Raw genomic sequence first — 24,363 nt, forward strand, 5'->3', positions numbered from 1 at the left:
AGAATTTGGGAGAGCTCAGGCAAGTTCCTGCCTTTTCTCCACCATCTCAGCTCTGTCCCACATCAAAAACTTAAGAATTTTCCTCAATGCTATTGACCATGATTCCAGGTGACCCAATCATAATGCAGCAGCTAGGTGGTGCAAGGGATAGAGCACTGGGCCTAAATTCAGCTTCAGACACTCATTAGGTGTGTAAACCCATGGTAAGTCACTTCTTGGACAGCTTCAGTTTTCTTACCTGTCAAGCTGAGATAATAACAGCACCAGGTTTGTGAGGATCAAATGAGATATTTGTGTATAGTGCCTGGTACACAGTAAGCACTATATAAATTAGCTATTATCATTGTTGTTACTCTCCTGACAGAAGAATGGAATTAAAATGCAAAAGGAGATTTATTTTTGGATATGGCCAAAATGGGATTTTATTTTGCTTGATATTTGTTACAGGGCTTTTTTAATGAAGGGGTAGGGGAAGAGAATATATTTTCATTAAATGAAAAATAAACTTTAAACTTTTTTTTAATTCAAAGAGAATTTTTTTTCTAAAGGGGAAAACAATGACGCTAAAAATAACAACCCCCTCCCCTTATCTAAATTAAAAGAAAAAGGGACTGAACTAAATTTATAAATCATTAGCTAATTTATTTATAAGATATACCTTTTTGAAATTAGTTTTTAAAACTTTAATGCAATTAATAATTAAAATAACAATTATAACAATCTATAAATTTATTAAAGTTTTTAATACCATAAAAAGATCCGTATTTTAGAAAATACAGTGCTTTTAAAGTTGGATGTAACCACTATTTTCTAGAATACTAACTAATAAACACTCTATAAAGGAGTAACAGAGCTATTCAGATATGGAGTAGATTGTCTAATGAGGTAGTAAATGCTTAGTCACTGGAAGGGTTCAAACAATGACCAGATGACCATCTGCTGCAGCTATCACAGAGAGGGTTCCCATATTAGGTGAGAAGTTGGACTTGACTTTTAGCGACACTTCTTACTTAAAGATTCCAAATTCCGTGACACAATGTCATTTTAATAATTGACACAGAATGACTCTGAAGTTAGTATTACTGAAACAAATGTTTTGAAGAGTCTGAATTAATTAAATACAGCCCAAAATACAGTTTTTATGAAATTTACTATTTAGTTGCATGTAAACAAGCAGAACTGTTCAAATGAAACTTAAATTTTTCTCAAGCTGTAAAATAAGGTCCTTCAAGGCTGGATCTGCTGCCCAATCGATTTTTGCTGCCATAATGAGGTGCTGTAATGAAAATAAAATATAGGTATGTTAAATATTCTTGGAATGCTGAAGTTGACATTTTAATATAAGGGTGCTTTCTATTATTATCAAAATTACACTGCATATTTTCTCTGTGCTTATTTTGATTATGGGGCCTGAATTTATTTACAAAGGATAAAGTCATGGATCTTATGTGGGAAGTTTAGATGTCTACAAATTAATATTTGTTCCTATGAATAGGCATTTTCTGATTTTAAATATTTATGAAAAAGGAAACAGTTGGGATTAGATGTTTGTGTTTTTTAAACACTAATGAGGAAGAATCTTAGAGATAAGCAGAGTAATGAGTAGAGTACTAACACGGAGCAAGGAAGACTCGAGTTCAAATCCTACCACAGATACAAGCTATGTGACCCTAAACAAATCATGTAACTCTTTCTGAGCCTCAGTTTCCTCATTTGTAAAGTGCGAATAATCATGAGAATTAATGAGATAACATACACGAAGTGATTTACAAACCTTAAAGTTCTATGTAAATGCTAATTATTACTACGAATCAGGGCCAGCTTTACACCTACTGTGAAGTTCCAACATTTGCCAAATTAAGTAAAAACCTATTTCCTTGTGGCAGCTAGGTGGCTCCGTGAATACAGCACCAGCTCTGGAGTCAGGAGGACCTGAGTTCAAATCCGACTCTGACACTTAACACTTACTAACTGCGTGACCTTGAGCAAGTCACTTAACCCCAATTTCCCTGTCTTCCCCCCTCCAAAATGACCAAAAACAAACCAAAAAAACCTATTTCTTATTTATAATTTTAATACTGACTAATGGACCTTCATTGTCAATTGTTGATGGGCAAACAAAAAACTAATTCAACCAGAGCTGACAAAGGTCTATGTAGCGAAAAGATTAACAGAATGAAAAAGCTCTGTTAGTAATTATTTTTTTGCAGATATACATATATCTTTGTAGCAATAAAATAATCATAATTATTATAAGACTCCTTCTAAAAGTTAAGTTCCTCTTAGTCTTAGTGGATAAAGTCCCCTTTTCTTAAACTCCCTGAAGGTCTTCTTTTTAGTAACTGATTAATAAATTATACTAGTTAATCTACATGTTCCTTAAAAGTAACACTTTTAATTGCAAAGGCTACAACTGTAGGACAAGACTTCTAAAGGAAATCTCAGTTCGACAGACAGGTTAATAGACACAGGCCTAATCTAAGAAAATGTCAGACTGAGTAACTGTCACACCCTATAAAGTCCTCCTTAGGTCCGGAGGAGCCTAATTCAAATGTTGGCAATATCTGCTAGCTGCATCTGTAAAGCCCCAAGAAACCCTAGTCAAATGACCTGCCTTGTCCAATTGGAATTATTTTCAAAACAGGTCTCAAGATTTCCTTTTCTTCTATTATAAAAGTAAGCTCTGTAAATCATTCCTTTGTCTCTGACTACTAAGGAGTCAGTGGACCTGATTTGTTGGCAACTGCTAGCCTTGTAAATAAATTATTACACTCAGAAGCTTTGAGCTTCACATTTTTCTATTTCAGATATTAAACCAAGCGCAGGAAACTAATGAAACTCAAGGGACATAATTCTCTGCTACAGACTTTTGAAGCTATTTCACTGTGCAATATATCCTTAGTGAAAATCCAATGAGCCTATGACAGTTCTCCATTTTATCTAAAGTCTCAAGGTAGCATAAAAAGACGTGTAACTTAAGTGGTCTGGTTTTTTAAAAATAGCAGCAAATTCAAGTATACAAGGTCTTTAGATATAGAGAGAAAAGTTATTTTTTTTTAAAGCAATTGGGGTTAAGTAACTTGCTCAAGATTACACGGCCAGGTGTTTCTGGGTGGGTGCTAAGTGTCTGAGCCCGGGATTCGATCTCCAGGTCTTCTCAACACTGGAGCCGGTGCTCTTACTCGCTGTGCTACCTGGCCGCCCCGAGAGAAAAGTTCTTAACCTTTTTTTGTTGTTATGGACCCTTTTGGGAACCTGGTGAAGCCCATGAACCCCTTTCTTTGGAAGGGTTTGTTGTCTATGTTCACAATTGAAGGAAATGCTTAATTTCAATTAGAAGTGAGTGAAAATAAAGAAGTCATTTTCCACCCATCCAACTGTACAGAGTCTACTGTAATCCATGCCCTAACCTCTTTGGGGTTTATAGACTACAGTTACAAACCCACAGTATATAGATGAAGGAATAAAAAAGAGGAGACAAAGGAAAGAAAATAAGATTTTTTAAAAATTGATAAAATTCACATTATATATGTATTTTAAAGTAGAATGGGCTGCCTCAGTAGATAGTAGGTTTCCTCTTGCTTGAGAGCTTCAAGAAAAAAACAAATGACTTCTTTTTTTTTTTTTTTAAGCAATCGGGGTTAAGTAACTTGCTCAAGGTTACACAGCCAGTTATTTCTGGGTGTGGTGATGAGTATCTGAGCCTGGATTTGATCCCCAGGTCATCCCAACACTGGAGCCGGTGTTCTTACTCGCTGAGCCACCTGGCCGCCCCTAACAAATGACTTCTTGTCAGGTCTTTTACAATGGAGAAGCATTATTTTTTAGATTCAAGTTGGACTGTAAAGGCCCCTTCTAAGTCTTAAATTCCGTGATTCTATTAAAGGCTTAATTTATATATAAAGTCAAAGAATCTTAGCACTGAAGTAGTTTTAGGGACCTTCCCTCTAACTTAACAAATGAAGAAACTATAGGAAAAAGATGTTAAGTGAGTAACCCAAGGTTAGAAAGCAAATCACGAGCTGAGATAGGACTTGAATTCAGGTTCCCACCCTCTCAGGCCCATGAGCCTTCTACTGTACCAATCATATTGTCTCTCATGAACAACTGATTAAGATACAGATGTTCCTACCCCAACAAATTTTGCCCTCCAAATTCACATATATGTTACCTGAAAAACATTTTGAATAATGGTAGTCGTATCGATCTCCTTTTGTAGACTTTTCTTCATTTTAGTTAAGGCACTATTTTTCATGAGGTTTAATTCATCTTTTTTCTTTTTATTTTCAGCCTGTATTTCTAGTAGTTTTTCTTCTCCAGCTTTTTTATACACTGTTAAATTTAAAATAACAGAGAAAATATTACAACAATAAAATATAACAAATCAGAATCTACAAGTATGAAAAGGTACATTTACAGTATTGAAATCTGAGGCACATTTCAGTCAAGAGAAAAGAAATTTTTTTTTTTAAAGCAATCGGGGTTAAGTAACTTGCTCAAGGTTACACGGCCAGTTATTTCTGGGTGTGGTGCTGAGTGTCTGAGCCCGGGATTCTATCTCCAGGTCATCCCGACACTGGAGCCGGCGCTCTTACTCGCTGTGCTACCTGGCCGCCCCAAAAGAAATTTTTAACAGTAATAAAAGTCATTCTCAAGGTGCTTTCATCCATAAATTACTTTCTCAATGGCGTTGATCACCTATCAATTCACCATCTAAAACTGACTTGTATCCAGGTTCATATTGCTTTTTAATTTTTCTTCCATAGAAGCATTACAACTCCCAGAATATTAGTCTACACATCTATGTAGTGCTAAAAATCCATTTAATCTCTCACTTTTAACAGACACCTCCAGTCTCTAAATAGGCAGATGAATATGGTGTGAGGACTGCTATTTATCAGTTGTTGTAATAATATAGAATTGTGTCCATCAAGATGTGATGAAGAATGTCTAGAGTTAAGAATTCCACATGAACAACACAGGACCACGGGCTGGTTGCATGGAGAGAAGAAAAGCTCAAGGATAGGCAACTGGCATCCCTGTAACATCAAAAGAACATGAGGTAACTGTGAATTTGGCTATTCTAAGATTTGGAGCCCAACCTTTCAACTTGTAGCATTCCTTTCAGGTTTTGCATTTGGAGTTGTCAAATGTACTATTCAGCATTATCTTTAAAATTCTAACCTGGTGGGACAAGCTGGATAATGCTAGGGACACAGCTGTTTTCAAGGGCAGAAATATCGAAACTACAAAGCTTTCAACAGAAGGGGAAGGAAGTGTTTATTAAGTACCTACTATGTGCCAAGCACTGTGTTAAGTGTTTTATAAATGTTATCTCATTTGATCCAGAAAAAAAGAAACTATCCTTTGGCTCATCCTAGCTGCCCAGTAAACCTAGCCCAAAATGCTTTCAGACCTTTAGAAATGTCAGTATTAACATGTTATGAGACTTAGTCTTCGCCCATTGGTTTTCCAAGGACCAATGATGAGGTATACGCCCACCTCCTGCCAGAGAGGTGATGGGTTTAATCTGAAGTCATCTATTTTTTGCATATGACCAATTCAAGAACTTGCTTTGTCTACACTGTAGTATCTGGTCACAAGGGTTTTATTTTTCTTTTTGAAAAGGGGTGCATGGTTTGAGGGAGGTGAGAATAAAAGAAATGTTTTTTTCCTGCTGAAATAAATTAAAAGAACTTGTATCCTCTTCCACATGGTGACATTTTATCATTAATATAGGGATATCTGGCAGCCATAGACACTAGCACACAGAGGCACCAAGTATAATACAGCTAAATGGTTGTGCATTTGGACATTTATAATTTGGTATGATTTGTAAAGATATGTGTAGTAAGCCAAAATATTTGATTCCTGGGGTCAGTTCCGATGCAGATGTCCCTGATGATGCGGCTTTAAAATCTGCTCTCAGAGCATCCTGTGTTATGTGAATGCAAAAGGTAGGAGTTAACTGACCTTTCCTAAGACTTTTTGGTGCATAGATAACATGGCCTTATCCAATTTTGAGTTATCTCCAGGATATGACAGACTAAAATAATGATAAAAATACTCCAGGATAATATAGTATGGCAGAAACTGGGCACAGACCATTATCTAACACCATATACCAAAATCAAGTCTAAATGGGTGCATGATCTAGGTATAAAGGCTGATACTGTAAGCAATCTGGGAAAACAAAGAATAGTTTACCTGTCAGATCTGTGGAGAGGGGAAGACTTTATGACCAAATAAGAATTAGAGGACATTATAAAATGCAAAATGGATAATTTTTATTACATTATATTGAAAAGCTTCTGTACAAACAAAGCCAATGCAACCAGGATTAGGAGGGAAGTAGAAAATTGGGAATTTTTACAACCTATGTCTCTGATAAAGGACCCATTTCTAAAATATACAGAGAATTGAGTCAAATCTATAAGAATACAAGTCATTCCCCAATTGATAAATGGTCAAAGGATATGAACAGGCAGTTTTCAGAGGAAGAAATTAAAGATATTTATAAGCATATGAAAAAATGCTTTAAATCACTATTGATTAGAGAAATGCACATCAAAACAACTCTGAGGTACCACATCTCACCAGTTAGATTGGCTAAGATGACAAAACAGGAAAATGACAAATGCTGGAGAGGATGTGGAAAAACTGGAACACTAATGCATTGCTGGTGGAATTGTGAACTGATCCAACCTTTCTGGAGAGCAATCTGGAATCATGCCCAAAGGGCTAGAAATAATTCCATACCCTTTGACCCAGCAATACCACTTCTAGGGTTATATCCCAAAGAGATCACAGAAGTGGGAAAAAGACCCTTATGTACAAGAATATTTATAGCAGCTCTTTTTGTGGTAGCAAAGAATTGGAAATTAAGGGAGTACCCATCAACTGGGGAATGGCCGAACAAGTTGTGGTATATGCATGTTATGGAATACTATTGTGCAATAAGAAACGAGGAGTAGATGGACTTCATATTTACCTGGAGATTTATACGAACTGATGTTGAGTGAGAAGAGCAGAGCCAGGAGGAATTTGTACACAATTATAGACACAACGTATGTGTGACAACCAACTTTGATAAACTGGAATCTTGTCAGCTATCCAGATTCATAAGTCAACCCCAAAAGACTCATTTTTTTTTTAAGCAATCGGGGTTAAGTAACTTGCTCAAGGTTACACGGCCAGTTATTTCTGGGTGTGGTGCTGAGTATCTGAGCCCAGATTTGATCCAGGTCATCCCGACACTGGAGCCGGTGCTCTTACTCGCTGAGCCACCTGGCTGCCCCCCCCCAAAAGACTCATGATGGAGAGAGATGGTTACATCCAGAGAAAGAACTGAGTTTGAACCCAGAATGAAGCAAAATGAAGCAAACTACCTGCTTTTTTTTTTCGTTTGGTTTTGTTTCCTCTTTCCCATTGTTCATTCCATCTGATACAATCCTTCTTTATAACCTGACTAACGTCTAATGTGAAAGTATTTGCAGATACTATGCCTGATTGTATGCCGCCACAGGGAGGAGGGAGGGAGAGGAAATTTGAAACTCAAGGAATTGTGGTAATGAATCTTGTAAACTAAAAGCAAACAAATTAATAAAAACATACTCACATCTCTGAATCATACTTAGTGCTGGACACTGAGTAGACCACAAGCAGATATGAAAACAGATATCAACTTTATTTTTATGAAGTGTAAAGTGTAGAAAAAATATTTATTTTTTTAGCACTGAAATTTAAAAAAGCATTTTTCTGAGAGAGACAGATAGATGGATGGAGGGAGGGAAGGAAAAAAGAAGGGAGGAAGGTAGGTCCCTTGGAGATTTCCTGTGGCAAAATTAGGAAAACACAAAAACAATCCCACAGGATGGACAGGCCTGGAGGAATTGCTCTCTGTATCACTGGAGGGAATAATTAATCACACCAATAAAATTCATCCATTCATTTCAATACACAGAAAGTAACAGTGTAAATTATAGGAATTTTACATACTTAATCTCTTCTTCTTAACTTCAAGTATTTTTTCCTCCAGGTCCCGAGTTTTCTGTTATTCAAATTTTAAAACAGAAAATAAGCATTGTGCTCACAAACAACAGTCACATTAGCACTGAGTAAATGCCTACTATGTGCCAGGTACCATGTTAAATGCTGGGAATACAAAGAAAGCTCAAAGACAGTCCCTGATCTTGAGGGACTAATAGTCAAATGGGGGAGACAACATGCAAAAAACCATGTACAAACAAGATATAAACAGGATAAAGTGGAAAAATCAACAGGAATTTAGAATTAAGAAGGCTCAAGTACTAATATCCAGAAAATTTCAAGTCACCATTAGGTCAGCTATTTCATCTCACCTACCCTGATGGCAACAGCTCATGCCCCAGAAACTCAAGAGTCTTGGAACAGACACAAGATCTCAAGATCACCAATCTTACTTCTAGGTGGGGATATGCTGAAGAAGGGAACCACACCCATCATCCTGGGATGCAACCCCAATGAAGATTAGGCCTGGTGATTGTTTCTGCAGGTTTTGTAGTCATAGCTATCTTAGACTCAAAAAAGAAAGTTCTTGCCACCCAAGTCCTTGGCACTGCCAAATGATTCAATCGGTAACTGATTATTTATGAGTGGAATTTAAAGAAGATGCAATATTATCTATTTTGCTGTGGTACTGTAAGGACCATGGGACTTAAGACTTATAGCTAAAACCTCCTATATCCTGTTTTCCCCATTAGAAATGTGAGTTCCTTGGGAGAATACTAACATTTCAATTTGTATTTCTAGCATCCAGCATGGTGTTTTACATAGTAAACTTTTAGTAACTATTTTTTCAATCATTATGGCATATGCCTACCACTTTCCCTTCACTTTATCAACTCAAAAGGTAGAGTATTAAGTATTATAAATAGCTAATTGAGTACACATGCAATAGAGTACTGCATAGAAAATGCAATCAAGCGGGGCATCCAGGTAACACAGTAGATAGAGTATTGGCCCTGGAGTTAGAACCCAAGTTCAAATCTAACCTCAGACACTTACTAGCTGTGTGATGCTGGGCAAGTCATTTAACCCCATTTGCCTACCCTTCCCTATCCTCACCCCCTCAGAAAAAAGAAAGGAAATGAAATTAAGAAGACTGAATTTGTCTTGTTCGATACGTGTTTAACACCTTAATTGTAAGTCCTAGGCAATGGTCATTTAAAAAGCCCCAGAAATTCAGAAGTATATATTCAACCCCTACTGCCTATACTGTCTTTCCAATGGAACTAGTCCTGACTAAAGATCAAACTAAGAATTAAGCTTATTAATAAACCTCTTAATAAAGGAGAATCAATATTATTTGGAATTTTAAAAAACAAATGAGATTTTTAAAGAATATATGTTAAGGGGCGGTTAGGTGGCGCAGTGAATAGAGCGCCAGCCCTGGAGTCAGGAGGACCTAAGTTCAAATCTGGCCTCAGACACTTCACACACACACAAAACTATCTGCGTGACCTTGGACAAGTCACTAAACCCCAATTGCCCTACCTTCCCCCTCCAAAAAGGGAAAAAAAAAGTTAAAAGGATGTTATTTCTTAGGAAATGATTTAGTGGTGCCACCAATAACAAAGATGGATTTCAACTCCCTACCTATTTTTAAGAAACATAGGCAGGGAAAAATGAAAACGCTAAATTTGGTTGAATACAAATAGAGCAAACACAATTAAAATATAGGTTCTTAGAGACAAAGATTTCAAAGGAGGCCCTACTTAGTCTAACCCAATACTTTACTCATCTCAGAATAGCTCAAATTGCCAACCACTCAACCAACCAAACCAAAACTAACACAAAAAGGAACATATTTAGATCTATAGATGATATTTGCCCCCTCAACTGGGTTTCAAAGTATTTGATAATTAGCAAGTAGACTACAAGAAAAGCCTAACCACTGGTTCTAGTTAAGGCTGTAAGAATTGGGAATGCGGTACCTACCCATATTTTTAAAAAATGTTTTTATTGATGTGTCTTTATATCCTGTTCCTTTCTGAAATACATCCCTCTGAACCTAAACCATTCACCATCTCTATAAATTAAATAAAATTCAGTGCCCATTGCCAACTTTTTCTCCACTATTTTCTGAGCACAAGTTTGGTTACTTGCAATCACACATCAACCAATCAAGTCTGTGAATATTATACCATTATAGTCATCTTATATATTGTTTTTTTTCTGGCTCTAGTTACTTCACTGGCATCAGTTCATATCTATCCATACATGGAAACATTCATTTTAACCAGCTTCTATTATAATAAAGCAATCTAAGCATTCCAAGGAATTCCATGTAATGGAAATTTGCTTGTATTATGAATTAATACATTTTCACTCAATCATGAGGAAAATTTGTGGTTGGGACTCCAACTCTGCAGTAAGTTCACACCACACTAAGACATTCGAGCACATTTGAGACATAAAATATGGTCAGGTGACAAGCTTCAGTGAATTTCTTTCCCTTAAGCAAGTATCTCACTGAATTTCATCTTCACAATTTTTTTTCTGATTAAAAAAAATGCATTGAATGCTATATGCTTATTGTGTGCAGAGCATGGGGACAGGTTTAGATGAGCATGGCCATGCCTTCAGAGAGGGAAAAGATGCTTAATATTTATGGATTTAAATTGAAGAAAGAATTCATAAAAAAGAAAAATAAGTAGGATAAGGGATGAATGAGACAAGGGTTTTTAAAAATGAAGCCATGATGGCTGGGAAAATTATGTCATTAATGATAGAAGTGTAAAAATTGGGAAGGGGTGAGCCTAGCTTAGGAAAGACAATGATGAATTAAGCTTAGTGCTTAGGTCAGGACTAGAGATAAAGCAGAATCATTAACAAAGAGTTTGATACTGGAAATCATGAGTAGATAAGTTATATAATATGGAACATACTTACCTGCTGAGCTTTCAGTATTGAACTATTAAGAGCTAAAATGTTTTTCAAAATTGCCAAGATTGATCTAAACAAGGAACAACAAAAAATGTCAATTACAATAAATTTATTTCTCATTAACAAAAGAACCAACTGGGAAATAGGAACATATAAGATGTTCATCAAATCAGCTATTTATTATGATAGAAATCCTTCACTTAAGAGAAGAATTATGTGCCATAAAAATTTAATGAAAAAATCAAATTGCTACTAAATGACATTTGACTTTTATCTTAAAATCTCAGATGTGTTTCACTGGAAAGAATGCTGGTCACTGAAATAATAATGAAAGTCTTACAATGTAGTAAGTTTTCTAAAATGTCTTAAGAGGAAAATAAATTCCTGATACAATAAATCTTGAATGACAATCTGGATTTTAAAAAACAAAAACAGGCATCACATCTGCCTTATTTCCACTGTAAAGAATCAGAGAACATAACAAATTTGACTTTGGCCATACAGTTTGTGGGACAAGGTATGCACAGCACAAGAACACAACCATATTACCTATTAATCTATATATTTTCCTAATATTCATTCATACAAAGTTGCTGATTGTTTGGGACTAAATTCATCTCCCATCAAATGAATGCAGCCCAAAAATATCTATTCTTGTTCCCATCTTTCCCAGTTCTTCTCTACAAGCTGCCTGCCTTTCAGTCCTTTCAGAAGCGCCTCCAGATTTAGCTTAGAACTCACGACTTGCCAGGGGTGGCCAGGTGGCTCATCGAGTAAGAGCACCAGCTCCAGTGTCACGATGACCTGGGGATCGAATCCGGGCTCAGATACTTAGCACCACACCCAGAAATAACTGGCCGTGTAACCTTGATCAAGTTACTTAACCCCGATTGCTTTAAAAAAAAAAAAAAGAACTCACTACTTGCCACTTCAGTACAACTCCCTAATCTTACAGATAAGGAAATTAAAGCTCAGGGAAATCAAACTGTCAAATGTCTTTCCTCATCTTTCTAGTGATGCTCAAAGGGGCAACCGGGGAGTCCTGCCCCTTTAGATAAAGGATCCTCTCACACCCTCTGCTAATGCTACACATGAAATGGCTCCATATACCTGGGTTAATCAGGTTTATGCTAATGTTTGTTGTATACAAACTCCTAGGAGACTTTCTCATTTACTAGTCATACACTTAAAAAAACCCCAAAAATCCAAGCCCACAAAAATGGTGTTTTTTAGTTCAATGCCTAAAGTGTGTCTCTGTCATCCACTTAAAGTTCCCCTACCCATCGATCATGAAAGAAAGGCATTTAATTCTAATAACCTGTGAAACCAAAGTACTGTACTTGGGCAGATTTCACTTATGTTTATTTCTATCCTCATCAAGTCAAGGAAAAAATAAAATCTTACTTAGATTCACTGTCCTCTTTTTCCAGTTTTTTCTGAAGGGCATGTGCAACCTGGACCCTGGAATAGTGTAAAATGTTCTTATTACACGATAAGGAAAAACATTCAGGACAAACCAACTAGAGAAAACAGCCACATGAATTTTCCCTTGAATGTACAATATACCTTTCTGTTGTTTTTAAATTAAAGCACGTGGCAAATGCTTTGATACTATACCAATCACCTTGTTTCCAAAACCATCACTCTACTACGACAAGGACAAACTGTACATTCGATGTACTTTCTTTCCTTCTAGTTCTGCTTTGGTTTAGTAGGTCTTTAGTAGGAAGTTGCTATGGCAGAATAAGTTCATCACCTCATAGCCTACACCCTGATGAGTCTCTCCAAATTCACCTAGGCTAGTCCTCACATGAAAGGCACAGTTCCTAATTAGGGCTGTACTTCCTTGGAAGCCTGCCCAGCTTGGAAGAATCTGCCCCAGCTTGTGTTCTGTTGACAACATCACCTCCACATCATAATACGGTACCACGAAACCAATCATTTTCTCTAATTCCATAAACTAACCCATAAGAGTTTTGACTGGGCTGTTGCATTGCATTTACAATTAGTTCTGTATGATGAGACAACACTACAGAGCAGGACCAATAACTCAATATGACAAAATTCCAATAACATAAAACAGTTTCTACTCATTAGTAATGGGATTTGGTCTGTATACTTAAAAAAATGTTGCCTCGATATGAATTTCCAATGCTTTTTCATTATTTGAGAATGACTTGTCATTTGCAGTTATTAGACTAGTAGCTAGGATTTATAAAGTGCTTTAAGGTTTACAGAGCACCTTATAAATACTATTTCATTTGATCCTCACAACAACCCTGAGTGGTAGGTGCTATCATTATCCCAATTTTATATATGAGGAACCTGACAGAGGCTAAGTGGTCTGCCCAGGGTCACACAGCTAGAATGTCTGAGGCCAGATGTAAAAAACTCAAGTCTTCTTCTTTTTTTATTTTTTTGGAGGGGCAATTGGGGGTAAGTGACTTGCCCAAGGTCACAGGGGTAGTAAGTGTTAAGTGTCTGAGGCCGGATTTGAACTTAGGTCCTCATGACTCCAGGGCTAGTGCTCTATTCACTGCACCACCCAGCCACCCCAATTCATGTCTTCTTAACCCAAATTCTGTACTCTATCCACTATACCACCCAGATGTTACTTCAAATGAACATATTCATTTTCATGTTTGTTAAATAACTTTAAAATTCCAAATTACCTTTTTAAAGCTAGAGTTTTCATTTCTAACTCAATCTTCACCCCTTCCATTTTCCTTTCAAGATCGTCAATCCTATTAACAACAATAAAAAAATTAACAGAAGTATAGTTAAGAACTTTAGGAAATTGTTTCATATTTTTGTAAAGTCTCAAATGCACAATTACTAGAAGATTTCATTCTGTGAATGAGAAAAAAAGGCACCATCTCATGCTGTAATAAATGCAGAAGGGAATGAAATATTTCCAGTTAACTATATTTTAAACAGATATTTATGAGTGTGATAGCCAAATTTCCACATCTTAGCCTTTCTTTAGGGCTGAACTTAAGTCCTGTATGAAGTCTCTTCTGACCAATCTAGCTCTTAGCAATCACCCTCATTTTACAATTACTTTACTTCTCATACAATTTAGCACTAATTGCATTCACACCTAGTGTTCACTATTATTTAGTTCATAGTCATCTTCTCTCCGAATGAACCATAAGCTTCAGTATTAAATGACCATGTCTCTTATTTCTATATCCCTCACAGTACCTAGGACAGTGCCAAACATAGAAAGCACTCCATAAAAATAACCAATCACCAATTCACATTCAAATAATGGCCAGCATTTATACAACATCTTAAAGTTTGCAGAATCTATTATGAATGTCATCATCTCATGAGAGCTTCACAAGCACCCTATGAGGTAGATGATTTTACAGAAGAGGAAAGACGCCCAAAGAGATTTGCCAATAGTCATATAGGTAATGTCAGAATAAGAATTCGAACCTGGGTCTTCTGACTCCAAGTCCCAAAAAGTTTTCACTGGTTGTATAATAGGATTTCAGGAAAGCAAGTGGGTAACAAGGATCATATTTCCATGGAAAAATAAGACCTAAACTGGTCTTGAACAATGGAAATTTCACTATGTAGAAGGGAAGAGAGGGTATTCCAAGTATGGGGAATGTGATTATCCATTCATCTACCAGGAAACCTGGGCCCACTCAGGCATCTTTCCAGCTTTTCTGGCTCCTGCCCCCTTCTTCTCAATAAGATGCTCTGCAGACCAGAACCTCCAGACAACAGACATGATGGATGTGGTAATAAGGTATTCAGCTTTGGACATGAGTTGTCCTGATTAATAACTTCAAACTCAAGTGACCCAATTATATCCAGGTCCAGATTTGGACACCTTGCTATCTACTATCTTCCCTGCTTCCACATGTGTACCATCTGTTCCTTTTCCACTCTTTGCTCTGGGAACTATCATCAAAACATCATTACACTTTGTTCTGCAAAATTTGTGACAATCCAATGTTTTCTGGCTTGCTCACAATCCCGAAGGTAGCACCTTTCTCTTTTATATATATATATTTTTTTGCTTTTTGGAGGGAGGAAGGTAGGGCAATTGGGGCTAAGTGACTTGTCCAAGGTCACACGGCTAGTTTTTGTGTTAAGTGTCTGAGGTCAGATTTGAACTCAGGTCCTCCTGACTCCAGGGTTGGTTCTCTGTTCACTGTGCCACCTAGCCACACCCTCTTTTATATCTGTATCTGTAGTACTTAGCAAAGTGAATGGAACACAGAATAGGCATTCAGTAAAATTCAAAGTCTTTTGGATGAGACTAAATCTCAAGATAATGTGAATGGAACACGTTGTCTTAAGGGGAAAAGGGAATAAGCATTCATTAAGTGCCTACTATGGACGAGATTCTGAGCTGGGAGCTTCACTGGTATTACCCCATCTGACCCTTACAATAACTCTGTGAGGGTGGTGAAGGGAAACTTAACTAAATCCAAGTAAAGTCCCATAAAAGGAAACTGAGAAGACATACCTCTGAAGTAAGCCATCTTCTGTGAGTTCTTCTATAGGACTCTCTTTACCTACAAAACAAGCAACATTCTTTAAAGTTACTAACAGCTTCTTACTGAGGAATGTACGTACAAAACAAAAAAGTCTTTTCACAAACATCAGTCCTCACCAGAGGCTGAGTACAACCTGGTCTAGGTGTTCTAAGTGAAAAAGGCAGAAAAGGAAAAACACACAAGGAACATACTAATGTAGCTTTCTCTTGAAAAGAATAGGGAGACAATCATTATTGTGACAGGCTAACTCACCAGGCCTCCTAAATACTTATTCTTAGGATAACATTTGACATATTGGTTTCTAAGCAAGTTTGATGGAGGGGTATAAGTTGTTCAATTTTTAATCATGAAAATCTGCCAAATTAGCAAGAGCAAGAGGTAAACAAGAAGAAAAAAGAATAAAGGAATCATGTGTAAATAGTTGATATCAAAGACTCACAGAGACATTCAAATACTTTATATCCTAGCCTTAAGTTTGTCTTTAGTTAAATTATGTTTTGTGATGCATAAATCTTTTAAAAATGTAAAGACAGTGTTGTGAAAAAGTACATCAATACAGATTACACCTAGATTCTTAATAGAAAAGGTGGCCAAAATCCTTGCAATAACAAACTTCCAGCAGGAAAATGTCCTATAATCAATCAAAAGTCAATGTGATAAATCAATCAAAAATCAATCAAATCAAAAAAAAGTCCTATAATCAATCAGCAAACAAGCATTTAGTTATGTATCAGGTACTGTTGCTAGGTGCTAGAGATCAAAGGCCACAAATAAAGCAATCCTTACATTCTATGGAAACGAGCATATATAAAACCACATATAAAAGAAATCCAAAGGGATTGTGTCTAGCAGAGAGCAACCTATAATGCTCATTCCCAGCTATTAGGCCCCTCTTTATCACCTCTTGATGAGAACTGCCTTATATAAATGTCTGGAAAGGAACATCAAAGGCTACTTTTATTAATGAGGCATTGGTAATAAGTTTGAGATGAGTGAAAAGGGGATCTGCAGAATGTAGTCTTCTTCTTCAGTTGTTTCAGCGAGCCCATTTGGGGTTTTCTTGGCAAAGATACTGGAATGGTTTGCCATTTCCTTCTCCAGCTCATTTTATAGATGAGGAAACTAAGCCAAACAGGGTTAAGTGACTTACCCAGGGCCACATAGCTAGTAAGGCCAGATTTGAACTCAAGAGGATGAGTTTCTATCCATGGTGCCACCTAGTTGTCCCAACAGCCAAATTCAAGCACAGCATTCAATTGAAGGGGTAGAGGTACGTAAAAGGTGATAAGGATTTACTGTAATTCTTGGCTTCAACCTAACATTTTATTCTATTCTTTACATCTTTTGTGAATTACAAAGGAAGCAATATTCCTAGAAATCCTTGTCTTAGGGATTTAAGGGGCAGCTAGGTGGCACAGTGAATAGAGCACTGGCCCTAGAGTCAGGAGGACCTGAGTTCAAATCCAGCCTCAGACACTTAACACAAAAACTAGCCATGTGACCTTGAGCAAATCACTTAACTCCAATTGCCTTCCAAAAAGAAACCAAAAAATGGAGCCCTCCACTTCAGACAGAACAATTTTTCCCACTGTTTCTGCTATTTTTCAACTCTGAGCTGTGAATTCCCTTCCTCCACCCTCTGCTTATACAAATCTTACAGAGCTTTCATGTCTTAAAAAAAACTTTACCTTTTGCAGCCCATTCTCCCTGACATCACAAAATGATTAGTCTATAACACTCATTTTAACCCTCAATCCTTCGGATGGTGCCTTGTAGCTTGAGACATCTCAACATGAAATATAAAACAACTGCATTATTTTATGTGTATATCTTAGTTGTATGACTAGATTAATAAGGCTTATTAGATACGGCTTTAAAGGTGTTGCTAAACTTGATCCAAGACTCTCATTTTACAGCTGAGGAAAGTGAAGTCCAGAGGTCACACAAAAAAATCAATGTCAACTAAGATTCAAAACACAGGTCTGACTGGAATCTAGTACCTTTTCTACTATAATACACTTTCTAAAAGTTCTTAAAGGCCAAGGACCAAGTATAAATTTTATTTTGTAGTGCTGTTAGGCACAGAAAAGATACACACAAAGTAGGCAATGAATATTTGGAAAGCACAATTTTCTGTGAAGCAGATTTCCTTTCCCCTAAACGATTTATTGGCAGCTAGGTGTGTCACAGTGCAGTGTATAAAAGTGCCAGATCTGTAGTCAGGAAGACTCATCTTGCTGAGTTCAAATCTGGCCTCAGACACTCCCTAGCTGTGACCCTGGACAAGTCACTTAAGCCTGTTTGCCTCAGTTTCCTCATCTGTAAAATGAGTTGGAGATAGAAATGGCAAATCATTCCAATATCTTTGCCAAGAAAACCCCAAATGGGGTCAAAAAGAGTCAGACAAGACTGAACAACAACAAAAACAATTTATCAGTTTTCTATTATTCTCTCTACAATCAAAGCTGATGATAACAAAAGCTAAATAAAAACTTACTTGCTTCAACCTCTACCTTATATTCCAGTAGTTGCTGTTTAATCTGATCCTTCAGTCTATAAAGGAAAGCTCAGAGTTAGAACAAGGTAGTGATTTCCACAGGAATACTATAGTATTATATGCTATATATGATATTATCATATATTTCCATAGGAATGCTGTTTATTCAAAGAGTCTATACGGTTTCTGACAACTAAAATTTTCCAAATTTTTCACAGATTAAGAGAAAAGAACAAAAATGCAATAGGGGAAAACATACAAGGAACTAAGCTTTTTGGTTTATCCAACAAAAAACTGGTCAATGGCTACTTCAGGTCAAGAACTGAGAATGTTTTTAAAGGAAGGATCATGACCTGCTGACCTTTGTCTCAGGAAATAGGTCACAGTTGGGGGCAGCAATTGAAACATCGAACAACCAAGACAATGTTAAATCTCCTTCTTTACATATATTTAGAAGTATAATCGACACACAAGGTTATTGTTTCAATGCTTCTAATTCAAAGAACATCAGGAAAAACAGGAATCATGCAAATAATGGTAAATAATCAGCAAGCAGTTTTATGAAGCATTCAAAGAAGCATGGTACCAATTTTAAGCCTTTGGCAGGCTATCATTCCTTTGCTTAACCACTAAAAGTCCTAGAGATAAGTAGTTTGGGGTAACGTTCCAGATTTTTAAAAATGCTACTTGAAGAAATTTGATGATTAACCCAATGTCACTCGGTGAATTGGGGATGGGGCTTTCAAAATAAAGGGGCCCTTTTTGAGGATTTGAAAGATAAAAGGTAAATTTAGAGAGGGAAAACAACCAAATATTCTCTCAAGTAGTGTATGAAACTGCTATATAATTTCAATCCTTCCAAAAGCAGGGATTTAATGTCTATAGCATTCTTTTGGTTCCCAATAAATTGCTTTAAAAGGTAGAGTGACCTCTCCAGTAGTCAAATACAGTTTACCTAAGAAAAACCTATTTGCCTAAAAACAGCTTACTAATTTTAAAAAATCGGTAGCACAGGCAAAAAGCATGGAACATTAAGATTTGTAAAAGGAACTCCATCTCCAAAAGAGTCCACCCTATTAATTCTGAATTTCGGCCACTAAGTTATCTCAAATGAACAAGAAATACTTTTCTTGTCCAGATTAGAAAATAAAACGGTACACTGGTGGAAAAATGATGTTTTAAAGAACAGGTAACTCCTCACTTTGGGAGGGCATGGCTGGAAAGCCTGTGAGCCCAAGTTGGTCTATTTCTTGGCTGCGTGACAGTCGCTCCCCACATATCACTACCGTAGCTCTTTGGGGCCTCAGTTTCCTAGTCTGTTAAGGGGAGGCTTGGATTCTCTAACAGACTCGCTACCAACTGATTCGTTCCTGGAGCTGGGGGTGGCGCTAAACCAGAAGGGGTAAGAACCTGAGCAGCTGCCGCAACATATTACAATCTTCATCCTCCTCCCTCCCCTCTTCTTCTCCACTCTCTTTCCTATAGGAGGCAGCTGGAGGAGTCTCTCCTCTGCCACTGATACTGGGCACGGCCCCCTGGTCGCTGGTGTCCAGCGCATAGTTCCCAGAGTCCTCGCTGCGGACAGGTGCTGGCCGCGGCGACCTGCGCACCGGCTCCTTCTCGCCTACGCAGCCAGACGGGCCGACCGGAATTTTGTCTCCAGCCGGAGTCTTTGGTGCGTGGCGCATCCTCGTCCTCCCCTGGTCCCGGCCCAGGGACCTGGTGCCCCACACCTCCTCCTCTTCCTCCCTGGTGTACTTCCTTGAGCTCGGTTTGGCGCCTGGGGTATAGGTCATCCGGGCCTCCGCCTCGTCCTCCCCGGGGGCGTTCTGGACCAGCATATCCTCCTGGCCCAGCGGCGCATTGTGGCCGGGGCTGCGCTCGGGCCGCCCAGGCCTGGAGCCCCGCACTTCCCCGTCCTCTCCTCTCCTGTTCCTGCGGCCAGTGCTCCGGGAACGCCGGGACAGGGTGCTCAGCGATTCCTGCTTCTCCCCCCGGGAGTGCCGGCCGGACCTGCGCGGGGCGCTTTGCACCGCAGCCGCCCTCTCCTCAAACTCCTCGCCTTTCCGGTCCCGAGCGTTCACGCCCTTGTTTCGCAGGGAACGTCTGGGCCTCGGGCTGGAGCTAGGCGTGGCGCTTTGCACCTCCTCTTCCTCCGGTGCATTCCGGCGGGGGCTGCTTCTGGCTTGCCGCGGCCGGGCGACCCGCACTGCCTCCTCTTCCTCACGCGCTTCACCGACTCCAGCCCTTTTGGAGCGGCGCGTGGTCTGCCGGGTCCTGGCGCCCAGCGTTTCCATCCCAGGACCGTGGACCCTCAGGAGAAAGCAACGAAGTTTCCCGCGTTCTGGGGCGTTTGGAATTTGTGCGGTCACGTGTCACAGGAGGCGGAGACAGAGGCGGGGCTGGCAGGCTGGGGCGGACCTCGAATAGGGCCGAGATGCTTGGCTCGGCTTCTCTGAGCACGGTTGCTGTTCCTTCTCTTTACCTAGCAAGCTTTTCCCCTTCCTTCCCCTTCGTCGGCCCTCGCTTTCCTCTATTTGTGATGTAAAAAGAGCCCTAGGATTAGTGTCATAAATTCAGATCTGGAAGAGACCCTGGAGACCGCTCCGAAGGGATCTTTCCAAGGTTACACGGGCAGTACCTAACAGGTTTTGTTAGGTACTCCATCTCTCAGCTCTGGGCATTTTCACTGGCTGTCCTCCAGATCTAAAATGCTTTCCTTCCTCATGTTCTTTTCTTAGCTACCTTGAATGCCTTCAAATCTCAGTTAAAGTCCCACCTTCTGTGGGAAGCCTTTGCTCATCCCCCTGAATTCTAATACCTTTCCTTTGTTTATCATCTATTTTTATGTTTATGTATTTTATATGTTTTCTATATTTTATATTTATTCTGTGTGAAGCAGGTTTGTACATACTTGTCTCCCCTATTTGATTGTGAGCCACTCCAAGATAGAAACAGCCTTTTGACTTTCCTTGTGTTCCCAGCACTTAACCCATGCCTGGCATACAGTAAATGCTTAATTGATGCAAAATCCCTGACCAACTCCTTGTGGAATTGCACAGCCTATCCTTGTCTGCAAATGCAGACATGTCAGCTGATCCAAGGATCCTGCTAGGACGCCAATGGGAAGTTAAACAACCTCTAGACCTTTTAAAGAGCACAAAGTCTTCTTCCAGACAAAGAAGAGAGCTGAGGAGGATAGGAAGGAGACCCAAGGCTAAAGCTGGGGCTTTTTTCCCCACAGTTTTACTGGAGTGTTATGCTTGTTCCAACTTGTAGATTGACCCCAGTTATAATTAAATTAAACCCCAGCAGCTGCCATTAATGTGGGATAGTTGAAAAACACTGAACCATTACCTGGAAGAACTGACTTCTAAACTGAGCTTTCTCAGTAATTAGTTGTGCCCCATTGGACAAACTAAGCTTTCTGTGCCTCTGTCTCTTTATCAGTCAAGGCATTTGGGTGTGGAAACACAATACTTCGTTAACAGGGCTGCTGTGAAGGCCAAAGATGTGAAGATCAACATGAAATAATATGAGGTTAATCATTAAAAATTATAATGTATTTGAATCCCATCGGTTTTGCTTAAAGGCCTGTTAGGCAACAGCAAAAAATATGTTGAGATCTATCCAGGGGCAAGTGGAAAGATGAAAGAAAGGGCTGGACTCATAGCTTTAGACTAGTCTAGTATCCATTTCACAGTATGGAAAAGGAGTTCTGCACCTTTCATAGATGATTACATATTGATACTCTACTTCTATTTGAGTACCTGTAAGAAATGGCCTTATTTTGTTAACTTAGCTGGAAATACAATCTCATTTGTTGTGCAGGTTCCTTCTGCCAGTGCAACTTGGAACCCTGCCTTCACCTGCCCCTCTTGCACTGTTCTTGTCCATATCTTTTGACCTCCTATGCCAGGGGACAGTGAGCCTCTTGAGAGCAGGGAAGTGTGACAGCTTTTTGTATCCCCAACTCTTCACACACTGCTGGCACATGATAGATGCTTAGTAAATTCTTGCTGTTTTGACTGGATGATGCAGATTCTTTAAATACTTTATGGATGCCTATGTTACCCATGACTCAAAGTACTCAGGCTCAGAGCACTAAGTAATCGCTAGCAATGAGAAGAGTCCCATAAAAGTGGGCTTTGAGCCATGGATTACATCTATAAGACCTTGCTTTTGTTGTGGCTTATTTGTTTCAGTCATGTCTAACTCTTCATGACCCCTTTTGGGGTTTTCTTGGCAGAGATATACTAGAGTGGCTTGCCATTCTCCAGCTTATTTTATATATGAGGAAACTGAGACAAACAGGGTTTAGTGACAAGCTTCTGAAACCAGATTTGAACCTACATATATGAATCTTCCTGACTCCAGACCTGGCACTCTGACCACTGTACTACCTAGATGCCCTTTTTATATATGACACATAAATATATATATATATATATATATATATATATATCATATTTTTATTTTTAAAACCCTGCTATAATCTATTTCTCCTCACTGTATGACAGACCTTCCCCTTTTTGTATTCTTTGATGATTCCTTGCTTTTTTGTTTGTTTTTGCCGCTATTGGTTCGTAAGTCATTGTTAGATCGATGTTGTAGCCTACTTGTACTCATCATGCATCTTTCCATTCTTTTTGGGTTACCTGAAATTTTGATTCTTCAGAAATCATAGTGTTTCATGATCTGTAGCCATCTGGAATCAGTGGTAGAATGCTGGTATTAAAGAGATAGGCTTTTATAGCATTACGTAGCTTAGGATAACTAAGAGCATTGCATGATTTCCCAAATGTGACCCAGACTAATCTCTTCCATTCTGGACTTGGTTCATTTTCCTTGTTCAATTTCTGTCCCAATATAAATAATGTATATTGACTGATTGAGTTGTTTATCCAGCTACATATTACAACATAAGCAATATTTTTCTTCATCTGTTTTGTTTTTCCGGTGTGGTTACTTAAGCCCATCTCTTTGAAATAATTATCACTTTTACTAAGAAGACTTTGTCATGTTAGCACACGTTACCTAGGGTTTGGTGCAGTTAATACAATGTCATGTGCAAACAGGAGATCTTAGAGAAGAACTCTTCTATCCATAGGGAATCCTTCCGTTTGGATTCTGTGACACCAGTAGCCTAGGTAAGCACATTTCTCTATTTCATACTTCATTTAGTATTACTATTCAGCTGATCATTGAATAGTTGTTCTTATAGTTTAATCTATCATAGAGCCTTGTGTGAGTTTTATATAGTCACAGGGGATACCTTGTTTAAAGAGGCCCTTTACAACCAAATTTTGTAATGACATTTTAAAAATCAAGAAACAATAGAACAGAATCTCTTATTCTTTTCATTTTTTAGTCAGTTGAGTGACTATAAAGATGTGGTCAGTTAGAGGAAACTAATCAGCAAAAATGAGTCCTGTTCCCTCCCACCATTTTCATCAAAAAATGTGTATATACACTGAGCATTCTTTAAAATTGAATAGAACTGAGAGCAGGTATCTGGGTGGGTAGTCACTAATGTCTTTTGAGTTATGTATTTATCTAAAGAACCATTTGTGAGCTTTTCTATCCTTTTAGAATCTTCTCAGGAGATCTTGAAAACTGATCTCTCCCTGAGTGAGAGATCTTGAAAATTGAATCCATGAGTGGAAGATCTTTAAAAATGATCCTTGAGTGCTTTTAAAATTACCTTGCTTTCAGTGGGACTCTACATTATCCCTTTGGGAATGAAAGACACTAGTTTGATTTAATAACAGCTGTTGTAATTGCAAGTAGATCCACATGTAAATAGTGTTCATTTTTTGAAGTTCCTAAAAGGAAGTATTACCATGAGCCCCTATATAAGTAGATAGCCAAGATTCCCCAAAGTCACTCCACATGAAGATTAACCAGGTACAGTTATCTAAATTAGGACTAGATTCTATAAATCATGGTTTATCTTTATAATATTATACTATTTGGGGGTACCATGCATTAGTCTAGGAGGTAAAATTATGGTATATCTCTCTTCCTTATGAGAAATCCAATGTTTATTCCTCCCCATTTGTCTCAAATTGTGGTAGGAGAAGGAATAATATCTCCTGTCTCTATAAAGGATCAGAACCTCTTCCCAAATTTAGATCTGAACTAGCACTAATCACACAAGCAAGGATTTAAGTGACTACTTGATTTTGCATTTATCAGACACAAGGACATAAAATGAAGAAAGACAAAGGTAAGAAGCAAACAATGTAGGTAAACCCTACCTGCTTTGAGCTAGTACAAGACAGGGACAGATCCCTAACTCACCTCCTGTCTCTTTCTTTTTAACTGAACAGGAAGCAGGAAAGAACTGTTAGTAAAGATCCCTCTGTTCATTGAGGATTTAGGGGCTTTCAAGTTAGCCTCCCTTTAACAGGCATTGAGAAA

General features: G+C 38.3%; 1 protein-coding gene across 2 annotated transcripts; it reads right to left on the reverse strand.

The window, feature by feature from the left end:
* Positions 1–621: 621 nt before the first annotated feature.
* On the reverse strand, positions 622–20,332 carry CENPH (centromere protein H). Of its 2 annotated transcripts, none has more exons than XM_069096348.1 (9): positions 19,351–20,332; positions 17,941–17,996; positions 15,413–15,461; positions 13,599–13,670; positions 12,331–12,387; positions 10,933–10,996; positions 7,999–8,050; positions 4,172–4,332; positions 622–1,276 (listed from the first exon to the last, which is right to left on the reverse strand). In XM_069096348.1, the coding sequence occupies exons 1-9, from the start codon at positions 20,235–20,237 to the stop codon at positions 1,184–1,186; spliced, it is 1,491 nt and encodes a 496-aa protein (XP_068952449.1). In that variant the 5' UTR covers positions 20,238–20,332; the 3' UTR covers positions 622–1,183. The 2 variants fall into 2 exon arrangements, with proteins under 2 accessions (XP_068952449.1, XP_068952450.1); XM_069096349.1 differs by having other exon boundaries at positions 19,702–20,331.
* Positions 20,333–24,363: the final 4,031 nt, after the last annotated feature.

Source organism: Petaurus breviceps, unplaced genomic scaffold, assembly GCF_028583685.1.
Source record: "Petaurus breviceps papuanus isolate PSGF00001 unplaced genomic scaffold, PetGlider_PUasm1.0 229, whole genome shotgun sequence".
NCBI lineage: Eukaryota > Metazoa > Chordata > Mammalia > Diprotodontia > Petauridae > Petaurus > Petaurus breviceps.

Coding starts and splice junctions, on each gene's coding strand:
- CENPH (XM_069096348.1), bottom strand. CDS start 20,237: ATGGAAACGCTGGGCGCCAGGACCCGGCAGACCACGCGCCGCTCCAAA. Junction 15,462..17,940: donor TAAGGTAGAGGTTGAAGCAA/GTAAGTTTTTAT, acceptor CTTGTTTTGTAG/GTAAAGAGAGTCCTATAGAA. Junction 1,277..4,171: donor TTATTCAAAATGTTTTTCAG/GTAACATATATG, acceptor TTTTCATTACAG/CACCTCATTATGGCAGCAAA.